The 13,825-nt window shown below is 35.3% G+C and overlaps 1 protein-coding gene across 4 annotated transcripts in view; it reads left to right on the top strand.

The window, feature by feature from the left end:
- Positions 1-13,825, top strand: part of LOC150105840 (tumor protein p53-inducible protein 11-like) — a 223,458-nt gene that overhangs the window by 112,195 nt on the left and 97,438 nt on the right. Inside the window, exon 1 of one of the 4 annotated variants that reach the window (XM_090393617.1) lies at positions 636-732. The exons of 1 other annotated variant lie outside the window; for it this stretch is intronic. In XM_090393617.1, the coding sequence (XP_090249743.1) occupies positions 641-732 (92 nt within the window). In that variant the 5' untranslated portion in view covers positions 636-640. Of the gene's footprint in view, positions 1-635; positions 733-12,773; positions 12,969-13,825 lie in introns of those variants that run through there. 2 more of the 4 variants (XM_090393614.1, XM_090393616.1) reach the window with 2 other exon arrangements.

Below are 13,825 nucleotides of genomic sequence, written 5' to 3'. Positions count from 1 at the left end.
AAAACTATACTTCTACTTGTGGACTATTTTTTTTGTACAATATTATGATGTGTGTTGAAGAGAAGGATGTTGATAAAACTTAGGTCTGATAAAAAATAAAGCAAACCCAAAAACAGTTGTTTTTATGATGTTAGACACGTCGAAATATTATTTTACTATTTATTATGTTCGCCAATTATCAGACACTGCCTGATTCCAGGATAGAGCTCATACGCTGTAATCAGAGAACTATAAATAAAAATAGATTAGGGTGTGTTCAAAATATTCATAAATAATCAAGGTTTTGTTGGGATATCGTATTGTTCGTGTTAAAAATAGATTAGGAAAAAAAAACATAGAAAATGGCGAATATATACGAAGAGGAAAAGTCGTCAGCCGAACCTCTTAGGAAGACTGACAGCCACTAAATAAGTGAAAACGTGGATGAGGTCAAGGAATGCGAGTCGCTGTCTAGAGCACCCCCCCCCCCCACCCTAGTATGATCATAGATAGCACTTGTGTATCCCAACCCAAACCTGTACCCGGTCCTTAGCAGTTCGTGGGTCTCCGTCTGGGTTATAGTACATAGGTGGTTACCATAGCGACAGCATCATCTGACCTTCCACTCCTCGCGATATGGTAAGAGTTGCGCGCATTCTCTATGCTTCAGTATGGGATTGGCGCGTGGATCTGGTGGAACGTGCTGGGGTTGCTGTCGGTCGATGAGAAAGCACAAGTTTGGGACTCCTACAGGTGAGATAGCTTCTTGTTTGTGTGTGTGTGTGTGCGTGCGTTTTTTTTCTCCTGTGCTCTGTGTTTGTGTGCGTGAGTGAATGTGTATGTTTCGGAGTTGTTAATGTATGTGTTTGTGGCAACCCCCAAATCGGCTGTCTCCTGATGTATTCGCTTTCTTTGTGGCCAAAAAGAGGAAGGACGGATTTACGAAAGTGGAATTTGCCGTCGTTTGCATGCGGATACTGCCACTACAACACGGGCGAACATCAGCAGTTAGTGAAAATGTTTGAAATACAATTATGCGATATATATTGTGCATAGAAAGGAACGATAGCTGCGGTAGTATGCGGGCTTTAGACTGCTTGTTTCGCCATTGATCGATATCATGTCGTTATTTATATTCATATGCAGTTTATATATCACCGAAATGTGATACCGAACTGAAACAATGATAATTAATATAGGAAAACCGTAAAGAATGACATACAAGATGAGAACGAACGAAAAAGAGAGATTAAAACAGCGTTTGCAGACTTCCCTTTTTCACATTTTTTTTTATATTACTTATCGAATGGTATACTTTCGCTGAAAATATCTAAGTAATACAACTAAATAGATTTTTAGTATTTGAAAACATATTAACGCGATTAATTAATCCCTCGATGTCACCGCGTATATCAAAATCGCGTTAATCAAATATAATAATCAATAATCAAAATTACAATTCGTCCATGATCGATTACTGTATTAATAATTCGTTTTATTTGGTACTTATTTTTTTTATCTTTTAGGAAAGACAAAAAAAAATGTATGCAAAGTAAATGTTTAATAAATACTTGTACCTACATTAGTTACTGCAATTTTTTTTATCAAAAAAAAGTTATCAAGAGTCGTTTGATCAGTTTTAGTTTTTTTTTCTATCAGCATAAATTCTACGATAACATGCAAAATGATTCTCTACACCTCGGCAAACAAGCATTCCTCGATTAACATCTGGATCCATATCCATTACTTGCTTAAGCGATTCCAAACCGCGAAATATTCCATCCAGTTCTTTGTTATCGCCTTTGAACCCCACCTTTACGTTCCATTTGTTCGTTGTCTTCATATGCGCGTTGTCGTTCCATGTCAAGAAGATCGGTGTCATTGAAATCTTTTGAATCCAATAATTCTTTAACATCTTCTGCATCAAAACCACGGTCTTCACCAACTGCAACGATTTCTTCAACAGTTCCAACGAATCATGAATGTTTTCAATTGCATGTTTAATGTTAAAATTTTTCCAAATTCCAAACAAGTAAATACATTCAAATATTTAGGATGGACAATGTCATATGAAAATGAAGCAGATATATAGAACCGAAATTATCAAACTTTTTAAAAGTAACAGGCATTATAATTAAAATGTTTAAACCCGATTATGTACAAAAACACACACGAATAAGAATCTACGATACAGTACTTTATGACAGTGAGATATGGACAATAAAAAAGCAGATGAAAGAAGGATTGAATCAGCCGAAATGAAATTTATGCGCAGAACCGAAGGAGTCATAATAATGGACAAAATTAAAGGTAACGAAATCAGAAATAAACTCGCAATTACAAACTCCCTAAATGAAACAGTTATTTTCTACAGAGAAAAATGGAAAGAACACGTACTCTGAATGAATAGAAACAGAATACCTAAACAAATTCTAAAATACCACTCAAAAGGTATTCGATGCAGAGGAAGATCCTTAAAAAGATGGAATTGAGTCCGAAACAGGCCACTTGGCCTATAAGCCTGGAAAGGAAGAAGAAGAAGAAGAAGATTTTTCCAAAATTCTTGGAGCCTAATCGCATTTCCTCCCCTTGTTTCAACTGCCTTTGAGAATGTATTTTTAAGAAAATAGGCTTTGAAAGTTGCAATTACGCCCATAGGTTATAGCAATGATGTTGTATTTGGTGGAAGTTTGGTAAATTTAAGGGCACATTAACTAAACTCGCCAAGTACATATCATATCATCAATGGATTGTCGCAATTAATTTCAACGCGGTAAGCAAGGGTATAATAGGAGAAAGCTGCAAATAACAACCATAACCACCATACAACTAAAGCTTTTCACTATTAGCAAAATTTATACAAAATATGAAAAGGTGTACCATGTAATTAATCGAAAAAATTTTAATATTAAAGATAAAATTAGTATTTAAAAATATAAAAATATTATAAATAAAGCTAAATTTTGTAATAAATATTTTTGTATATTTAATAAATATATTTCTATCAGAGGTGTTTTAGGTATATGTGCTGTAGACTTTATTTCTTGTCATTTATTTATTGGCATGGATATTTTGTTACGTTTTGAATTGCTTTGCGAAATTTCCCTTAAAAAGACAGGTATTGAATGATTAATATAAATTTGACGGATGCTTTATCAAGAACAATCTATGCATATTGTGTGAGTTCAAGTCTTTCTTCATTGGCATTGTGAGAATAAAAGTAGCGCTGAGGTTCAGCAGAGAGAGAGAGAGAGAGAAAAGGAGCCTCAGTTGACCAGTTTTAGCTGTTGACCCACCGAGTACTTCTACTCATTGACTCATTGAACGAAAAGTCACAAAAAGAAAAAAATATACTAAAAAACCTATCTAGAGTAAACACGTAAAAATAATATTAAAATAGTATAAAAATCAGTATACGAAGTATAAAAGCTTGTCGAAAAACCTAATAAACGGATAAAAATAAGTGAATAAATTGAGGAGAAACTGGCCCCGGAGATCCCGCCATAAAAAGGCTCAGGACAACCTCGATGTTGGCCTCCTTTGCCAAGGCTAACCCCCTCTACATTAAAATGAAATGAAGGTAGACTAAAATGACAAAACTAATGAAACCTGAATGCTTTGAAAACTTATGGTTTATATCTTGCATTACATTACATGCGCTATCATTTCTAGTATATATAAATATATATTTATATATTTATTTATATATATATATATATACATATATATATATATATATATATATATACATATATATATATATACATATATATATATATACATATATATATATATACATATATATATATATACATATATATATATATACATATATATATATATATATATATATATATATATATATATATATATATATATATATATATATATATAAATTCAATAAATTCAATAATTGACAATTGACAATTGACATTTATTCTTTAAGGGTGAAGCAAAATGCTTTTCATATTCCCCGCTATCTGTCGTGGTTACAGTGAGGGTAAAATTTACGAGCAGTTTGCTCGCCCTGAATGGGCATGGAGATTATGTATCGCTATAGGAGGCTAATATAGTTTTTGGTCTTCTATATTTAAATATGTCCGTTGGCTCGTATGCTGCAGCTTGTTGAACCAAATCGTTGGGATGTGTGGACGTCTTTAGAAAAAATTTGGAAGCTAAGGATTGTAGATAAGAGAGAATATAGGGAATATTTGTGTCTCTGTGGAGTTGGCTGTTTCTAACATACCACGGGGCGTTCAAAATCATTCTCAAGCACTTGTTCTGCACTCGCTGTGTCTTAATAATGTTAGTATTAGAGGTGTGGCTCCAGGCTGGAGAGGCATAGGTGATTATAGGACGAATCGTCATCTGGTATAGCTGCAATTTGATTCTGTTGCTGAGTTTGCTATTTCTATTAATTAGCGGGTAGATCTGAGCTATGGCTTTAGATGCTTTTACACATGCAGACTTGATATGTTGGTTGAAAGATAGCTTTTTGTCGAGAATCACACCCAGGTAATTTGTTTCTTTCTGCCAGGGAATTTTAGTATTGAATAGTAATACATCTCCTGCAGGAGACATTGGCTTTTTTGAGAAGAGAACCGCTGAGCTTTTCAGGGGGTTGACTTCCAATCTCCACTTGGAGAACCAACCCTCCAGCTTTAGAAGATTTTCTAGAAGCTTTCTGGTAACGAAGTGGGGTCTGAGAGATCTGGTTAGTATTGCCGTATCGTCCGCATACAGTGCTAAAATGGAAGTCATCGGATTGTGTGGGATGTCTGACATGTATACAGAAAACAGCAATGGAGCCAGTAGAGATCCCTGCGGCACTCCAGCAAAGATATGGCGCTGGGACGATGTAGAACCGTTAATTTTAACTTGCATTGATCTATTCTGAAGATATGAACGGATTAGATGAACAATTTTTAGTGAGATACCGGCTGAGATAAGTTTGTGCAGGAGTCCAAAATGCCAGATTTTGTCAAATGCTTTAGATAGGTCTAGGAATACCGCTCCTGTGCACTGGCGCCAGTTGTAGCTGGTGGTGATATATTCCACAATTCTGTGGATTTGCTGGGTAGTACTATGGTGTTGTCGAAATCCAAACTGTTCTTTAGGGAGGATGTTTAGGTCATTTACTGAGGTTTGGAGTCGTGAGAGGATGACCTTCTCTGCAACCTTATCCAGATTGGAGATGAGACTGATTGGACGATAATTCTGGGGTAAGTGTGGGTCTTTGCCTGGCTTATGTATAGGAATCACATCAGCCATTTTCCAGGTGGAAGGAAAATAGTGAAGTCTTAAGATTGCATTTATTATACTGGTCAGATGCACTATAGCTTTTCGAGGCAGCAGCTTGATCACCCTGTTTGAGATGCTGTCTGGTCCAGGAGCTTTATTGTTCTTAAGTTTTTTAATAATATCATATAATTCAACAGGTGATGAGGGTGCAATATGATCGGCACTGGTGTCCGGGAGGTTTAGTGCATGCCTAACCTGTCTGTGGATTTTGTACAGATAATTGAAATCAATGTTGTTATAAGAAGGTTTACACTGACCCTCAAGATTTTTAAGTATGGCTTCTGCCTTATCTGCATCTGTGTAAATTCAATGCAACATTCATATATTTTATATTTAAATAATAAAATGGTGTATCATCAAATTTTTTAAATACTTTATAATTTAAGAATATTCTCAAATTTTGTTTTAAAATTCAAGAGTATGTTATACTTAACAAGAAATTATATTTTGTTTTAATCTTCCACTTTGTTGTAAGAATTATTATCAACATAATTGTAAAAAAGTGTATTATTTTTGATAGCATGAGTTTGACTCCACATTTTTGTAAAAGTAGATGAGATAGCAATTTTTGTATGTGGCTTTCGTTAGTTCGTTTTTTTTTTTTTTTTTTTTTTTTTTAATCCCAGTAAGAGAAACAACTAAGTTTTAAAAATATGCATTTTGCCAGTGCGTAAGAATAGAGAATATATAATCAATCAATAAATAAGAGAGAGAGAGAGAGAGAGATCGAAACTACTACTGTAGAAGCTAGTTGGGTGGATTCTATTTGAAGCTGTCTTTGGAGGACTGATTAAATACTTCACTTATAATAAATCATGGCGCGGATAGAACACGTCACACACACCTAGACTCTGTTATCTTAATAACTTCTCTTATCTCAGTGTCTGTCGTGAGCTTGCATAGCAACATCAGTGTGAAAATGTCTTTCAACATTGGTTGCTCCCCTGAGAATTCTGAGCACGTTGCCCTAAACTAAGGAAAGGTCCATGTATTTATTTATTTTTATTTTTATTTCTAAAGTTCGTAGCAGTCAAGTGTTCACACATAATCAGTTGTTCTGAATATTCCTCGTATAAAATAATTGTACGTGGATGAAAAATAATTCGACTAGAGTTATAATTAGAGATTTTTCCTAATTATTCTAATAATTAGAAACTTTCCTTTTTTTAGTATCTAGGAAGAAAGATAACCGTTCTTCCTCTCCTACCCTAACAATTTTCATTAAAATAATGAAAAATATGCAAGCGGCACACTGTTGTAATAAGTCCATTCTAATTAACATCTAACATGAGATTACAATTTTTACGATTAATAATTCGTTGACAAATTATATAAATATATGATTATTTTAATCTTTTTTTATTAAAAAATTTTAATTCTCTGAAAATATTTTTCATAAAATAAGACACCTTTTAAATTTGTTTAGTTTAGATATATAAATAATAGATTTGAATCATATAATGGATTGATTCATTCAATCCAATACCCTGGAGGATAACGGATGGCAATGCTGTAGCCAATGAAGTTCCAACTGAGGCTCGGCTATTGCTGTTGCCCTCCTGCCATGATCAGAGCTTTAATAGCTCAATAACACCTTATTCCTACACCGTCCTCTACAGATAACTGGGAAGTTGAAAAGCATTCTTGCTTCACCCCTTTAAGCTAGTCCTTATAAGGACAATATTGCTTGGAAAATAATTGGTTCCATTCACAACCTAAAGTCCTTTTTAGGACTTTCAGGGTAACAAATGGCAATGCTGTAGCCAATAAAGTTTTTAACTGAGGCTCGGCTATTGCCGTTACCCAGCCATGACTAGAGCTTTTAGCTCAATAATACCCCATCCATACAGATTTTCTTCATTCAGATAACGGGATAAAGAGTCAAGGACTCTCAGTCCATCGCCCAGTTCTTTTAAGACCTTTAAGTATATTGCTTGGTGGTTCAGGGGAGATGATGTGATTTATTCCCTTGGAGGGTAATGGATGCAATGCTGTAGCCAATGAAGTTCTAACCGAGGCTTGGCTATTGCTGTTACCCTCTTGCCATGATCAGAGCTTTAATAGCTCAATAACTCCTTATCCCTACACTGTCCTCTACAGATAACGGGGAAGATGAAAAGCATTCTTGCTTCGTCCCTTTAAGCCAGTTCTTATAAGGACTATAAGGTATATTACGCATAGTTTCAACAAGTTAAAATGAAAATAGTAAGAAAACGAAAGAGGAATTTTGGGCTTTAACAGAAAGGATTTAAAGAAAAGGCCGAGTGAATAATTACTAAACGATCAATGTTGAGGTATGGGATAAGCGGGTGATGATGTATCACATTTGCTATCTTTTTTTTTTTTTTCTTCCTTGGAAAAGTTCATGCCTGGTTGCTTTTAAGATCGATCGAGCACTTATATCAGTCATTTGTTTTCCACTACCAGTCACTTCTTTTGATAATTTGTTTTTATTTTATTTTACACATTTTTTAAAAAATAAAAAATTCTAATGGTGATGTTAAACTTACTATTTATAAGGAAAATGACTAGAATTTTGAATGTAATCATATTAGTTGAAACTAATGAGAGTGAATTTGTAATCGGCGTTATGTTCATCATTACCGGTTTCGATAGGGAAGAACATGGTTAGAACAATGGCAGTAAATCGCTATTAAGGAATTGTCAACTAGGTACAATGGGGATTCCTCAAATGTAGGGAATTTATCACAAATAGGGGTAGTTTCGTACAGATCATGCAACTGAGTGTTGATAGTTTCATTATTTATTTATTTTTTTTGTTGTTATTGTTTAAAAGCTCCTGGTTTAAATTAGTCGATAATATAAATACATTGTCGACTAATGATAAATATAAAACAAACAGCTATTATAACTACGTCATTAATTTATGATTACAAGGCTACATTTGACCTACACTTGGCTAAGAATGTTTAGACTAATTGTAAGAGTTTATAGATAAAAAAAAAAAGAATAAGCCAAATAGAAAGAAAAGATAATCGATGCTACGGGTAAGATTTTGAAAAGATCCTACTGATGTAACAGAGATTCAGTGCAAGTAATTGCTTCGCGAGTGTTGATACGGAAGAATGAAGAACTGTAGACCAGTTAATCTCATAGAAGTTTTTAGCAGACTAATGGGGGAAAAAATAATCAAGAACCGTATCCAATATATCCTAAGAATCACTCATTAAGCGGCTTAAGCATGATTACAGAGTTTGTGGCCGATCTTGACAAATCTGTTAACGTTTTAACAGATTGGTTTAGATGGATTGCAGCAATGGCTACAATACGATTTATTTAGAATTTATATGATAAAGATGAGAAGAAACTGGTACACTATTCCCCTAGATGTTGTAGGATAAAATAAATATATGTTATGGAAGGGGGAGAGTTTAAAATTATCCTTATAAGGACTGGCTTAAAGGGGCGAAGCAAGAATGCTTTTCATCTTCCCCGTTATCTGTAGAGGACAGTGTAGGGATAAGGTGTTATTGAGCTATTAAAGCTCTGATCATGGCAGGAGGGTAACAGCAATAGCCGAGCCTCAGTTAGAACTTCATTGGCTACAGCATTGCATTCCATCACTCTCCAAGGGTATTGGATTCCTCCAGTTTAAAATTATATGAAAAATATGTAAAATAAATAAAGGTGTGACTGTGTGCAGGATTATTCTAGTATAGATTTTTTCTTCTTGAACAGCTGGTGTTATCGTTGCTATTATTTCTTTAGTTTACTGTATGTTTTGAACGTAACAAGTAGGGAGGGTGGCCTTTTATGGATATCATTATCTTCTTATATTATTAGTGATGAAGTTTGAATGACAATTATTACGATACGTGTAGTTCACATGGACATTCAAATAAAATCGTGAACTGATGAGACATTCGAACATTATATAATTAGCACTATGAACATATCGGTTTTTGTTGTATATGTAGAAAAATTATGAGGGATGAAAGCACAATATTATGAATGGGAAGAAGCGCAGGCTATCTATTCGAAAAGGAGAATTTAGGAGGATGACGTACCTGTTTCAGCTGTTGGCATAGTGATATTAACCAGTGTATGGCTTATACATTTTTTTTTTTTAAATCGGGGACGCATTGCAGCTCTCACAACGTCGTACCACGTTTAGCACAAATTGATTCAGCAGTTCTTGAAGCAAACTGGCCCGCTCCTCCTTCTTCAGAGCAAGGATAAGGCCTTGTTTGTGTTCTGGAGGGGAATTTCGAGCAGCAATGCGTCCCCCTATTTCGTCCCAAACATGCTCTAAGGGATTGAGATCAGGAGAGCGTGCTGACACTCGATTCCATTAGCATTCGGTATCCAGAAGTATCTTCACTGCTCGTGTATGATGTGGTGTGGCCAGTGTGGCGGCTCGTGGCTTGAATCCTTGTGCGGGGGGGGGGGGTGCTGCAACTTTCGAAATATGCATACACACTGTAAGTACAGTGTATACGTGTTTGGATAAAATATCAAACTTATAGTAAAAATTTAAAAAAAAAGTTGTTTATTATCGATAAAATTATACAGTTTAATATAATTCAAAATTACTTAAAAATAAATTCCTTTAATTATAATTAAAGGAATTTATTTACAATTTTTGGACATTACAATTAAAAGATTTAATTGCGATGTCCAAATATTTAAAGAAACGGAGTAAACACAATAAACACTACGAACACTACTCTGGCGTAAACTTCATATAAACAACGGTGGAACTGCGCGATGGACAGTGCCGCATTACGCTAATAGCTCGCATCTCACTATGACGTGCATGTGCTTGCGCTCGTAGCAATATGGCACTGTGGTAAACGCAGTGCTGCTAGCGTCCTTCGCCCTCCTCAGTGCTACAAGATGGATTTTTATTATTTTTTATAGAAAATAAGAGAATTGTATAGGATTGTTCATGATAAAATTAAATATTACAAGCAAATATAAATAAATGAATAAATATATTTATATATCGAGAAAAACTGGGGGTGCTGCGGTGCCTATGCACAAGCCGCCCCTGGTTATGGCATTGTCATCCATAAAAACGACAATTCTTCTTCGCCTACATCACCAATGAATAATCGAACATGACGTTGAAAAACTTCGTTGCAATATCTTTCACCAACCTTAGTACCTTTTTTTCAGTACTTGTAACTCTGGACTCCATCAAGCATAAAGCCTCCCCACACGATAACCCCCAGCACCGCCATATCTATCCCTTTCAAGAGCATTCTTGCGATGGTAAGCGGTACCACTTTCACACAGATCAAGTATCATCTAGGATCAGAGGAAAGATTTAAACGACTCCCATCTGTTCAAAGTACTTTAGCCCATTGGGTGTCTTGTCCAATTTTTATCGACACACACACACACACACACACACACACACACACACACACACACACACACACACACACACACACACACACACACACACACACACACACACCACTGAAAACGTGCTCTACAATGAGCTGTGGATAAAGGGACGCAGACTAGCAGTTATTCTGGAGGCCTACTTGTCGCAGATGTTTTGGCACAGTTTGCTGGGATATCCACGTACCTGTGCTTTGAATGGAACCGACTTGCCATGATACATCGATGACGTTTTTGGCTGTCTTCATACGAGGGTGACCTCTTAGCAAAGTCTGTAATACATTCCATTGGTTTGAAAGGCTAACCAGAGCCTGGATACAACTTTAGGTGAGATACCAAACCTCTCTGGCAATATCAGTAATTCTGCGGCCTTCTTCAAACTTTCCGATAATTCTTCCCAGCGTGAAATCATCTAGATGATTTCACGCAGGGAAGAATTTCAGTTATATAAATTGCCGCAAACTGATTCGTCTGAAGTATCGGTTGTAATCTTCAGAAATACTGTTCATCCTTGGACATCAGTGAATAATACCAATAAATTCTTATTTTATTTTTCATTTTGCACTCATTCCTTTGTATGTGCTATTCAATTATAGTTTGGTTACTTTTCACTTGTAGACGTCTTCAACTCTATTAAAAAATTAACGAGGGAAATGAAATTATTTTTTCTAGCGTATTAATGTAGCTATTAGAAAGATTTAAAAATAGCTTTTAATTTAAGATTCACTTTAATTAAAATTTTTTTTCGCTTTTTTTTTTTACCTCAATAAGATGTCCAGATAAAGCTGATATGGGACATTAATTAAAATTCGTTCGAATATACGCATGCATATAAAATCCGATTTTCCCTGAGTTAGGTAGCAGCTGAAACTGAAAGATCTTAATTGAAATTTGATGGAAGCGAAATTGACGCTGAGAAGACGTCAAGAAGAAGGGGGGGGGATGAATATAATTAACTGGAAGGAAATGCGAACTCATCTCTACTAAAATAGAGAAAAATTAGAACTCGCTCACTAATTTGAGGTATTTTATGTTCTTGATAGCGAATGCCTTTTATTATTATTTATATTAAAATGCATTTAGAGGCAAAAGATTTCGCTGAATATTATAGGAATGATAACTAGACTATTTTTGTGTTAACTAATACTCATGGTGGCATTTTTAATGGGAAAAACTTTCGAAAATCAAAGTTTTCATAGTGAATTATGTTATGGAAGTCTCTGTTGTAAACCTTAACTATTTCGTACATTCAGAAAAGTAGAAAAAAAAAAAAGATGGTGCACAATAGCAAACACGCTTTTTGAAGGCAAGGCCGTCTGTGTCGCGACAAATCATATAATATCACGTGAGTTGGAATCGAAATGATGTTTAAAGCACTAGTGAAAATTGAAAATATTACCTATTCATGAGATGAGGACACTTGGAGCTCCATGGGGGGACTTAATCCATTGTCTTTATTGAGTGGCAAGTGGAAACTCAGTACTAAGGTTGTCATGGTAACGATGGCGATAAGGAAGTAATCAACGATACCATAAAAATGAAAGGAATAAAAGAGGGAAAGAGATTTATCGCTGCCTATGCATTCTTAAAGATGATTTGAAGAATAGGTGTGCATTCCAATTGAAAACATAATGAAATAATTGTCTTGTCTCTGATTATTTGTCACCTGTGGAGTTGTATAACATGACACAATTTCAACTATAGAGACGTTTGAATTGCCAGAATCTTTGTATTCAGATATTATGACAATTCGAACTCCCCCCCCACGCGCCTTTAGAGACTCTTTTGTTCGTTTTTCCACTTTCGCATTCATTTCTTCTGTTTCTCAGACCTCAATAGAGAAATTAAAATAACGCGTAGGATACACACGAAGAGAAACCACTCACGAGAACTTAATTTATACTAAAAGCAAAGAAATTCCAATCTGTCGAACATGTACATGGTCAACGTATCCATAAGTCTCCTTGTTACCACCACATCCTAACAGTGACGTCAGTTCCTATACCCATTTCCTTTTTTAATCGAAAGCTGCAAGATTTTTCAGAGAATAAAACCACTCGTTCCTGTGCATAAAAACGCTACTTTATTTGCCTTGTGCACCTACTGAATAACATTGAGAGTTTTAAGTAGTTAGTACTGAGAAAATCTCTGGGTAACTAGAGGATGGATTTATTCTATCAGATCATCAAATGCACACATCGCCTCTAGATGTTAAAAGTAATAATGGTTTTCGGCATTAACCAGCGAGCACACAACACAAGGGGAAGCGAGAGAAAGACATCTTCCGCTGCTGCACTGGTCCACCTGCTATTTTCGAGGTAATGTAACCATTTCCATCTCTGTTGCCGGAAGCGAAATAGACTTATTTACCATATAATATGAAGTGATGCATACCATCAAAAATAATAAGATTTGTTGACATTTTGATTTCCGAATATAAGACCCAAATCTCCTTGACATCGATTATTTTTAAATTTTTCGGCTTATTATCTTTATCGATTATTTTTATTATTTTTTTAATATTTCCCCTCCAAGTATTTAACACTTCGCGACATTACTGACGATATTTTCTGAAATGTCATGTTTTGAATTGGACAGTTATAGTTTATTTTGTTGTTTCCTTGGGAACAAAAAAAAGGAGAAAGTTATGGGAGCTTTCTCCTTTGAAGAACTCTATGCGCACGCACACACACACACACACATACACACACGCACAGTTCTTTTAAATTGAATATTATTATTACTATTATTATTATTATTATTAAGACAGACTTCCAGGGAGTGAGAGACTCATCGAGGGAGGCCACATACTACGCACACCAGTTATCATACTTCTTGAATTCATTCACACTGCTTACACTCACAACATCCAATGGCAATCCATTCCAATCACGCACCACCCTATGACAGAAAAATCTAGCCCTAATCCCCCTTTCTTAGCGGTATTCATTCTCAGCTTCCAAGGATGCCCTTTTGTACTTTCCCCATCCTGCATAAATCGAAAAATTCCATCAACCGAAATCCTGTATGACCCTTTCAGAAGTTTGTAAGTCTCAATCATATCAACCCCTCTTTCTCCTGTTTGCTAGTGTGTGTGTGCAGCCTACAAATTCTCAATCTCTCTTCATAATCAATAGTCCACAATCCTGATATCATGTTTAACACTGAAATATTT

This window comes from Typopeltis vanoorti, chromosome 6 (genome assembly GCF_054136105.1).
Source record: "Typopeltis vanoorti isolate ZY-2024b chromosome 6, IOZ_Tvanoo_1.0, whole genome shotgun sequence".
Taxonomy (NCBI): domain Eukaryota; kingdom Metazoa; phylum Arthropoda; class Arachnida; order Uropygi; family Thelyphonidae; genus Typopeltis; species Typopeltis vanoorti.
The sequence above is the reverse complement of the archived record's forward strand: the minus strand, read 5'-3'. Positions and strand labels throughout refer to the sequence as shown.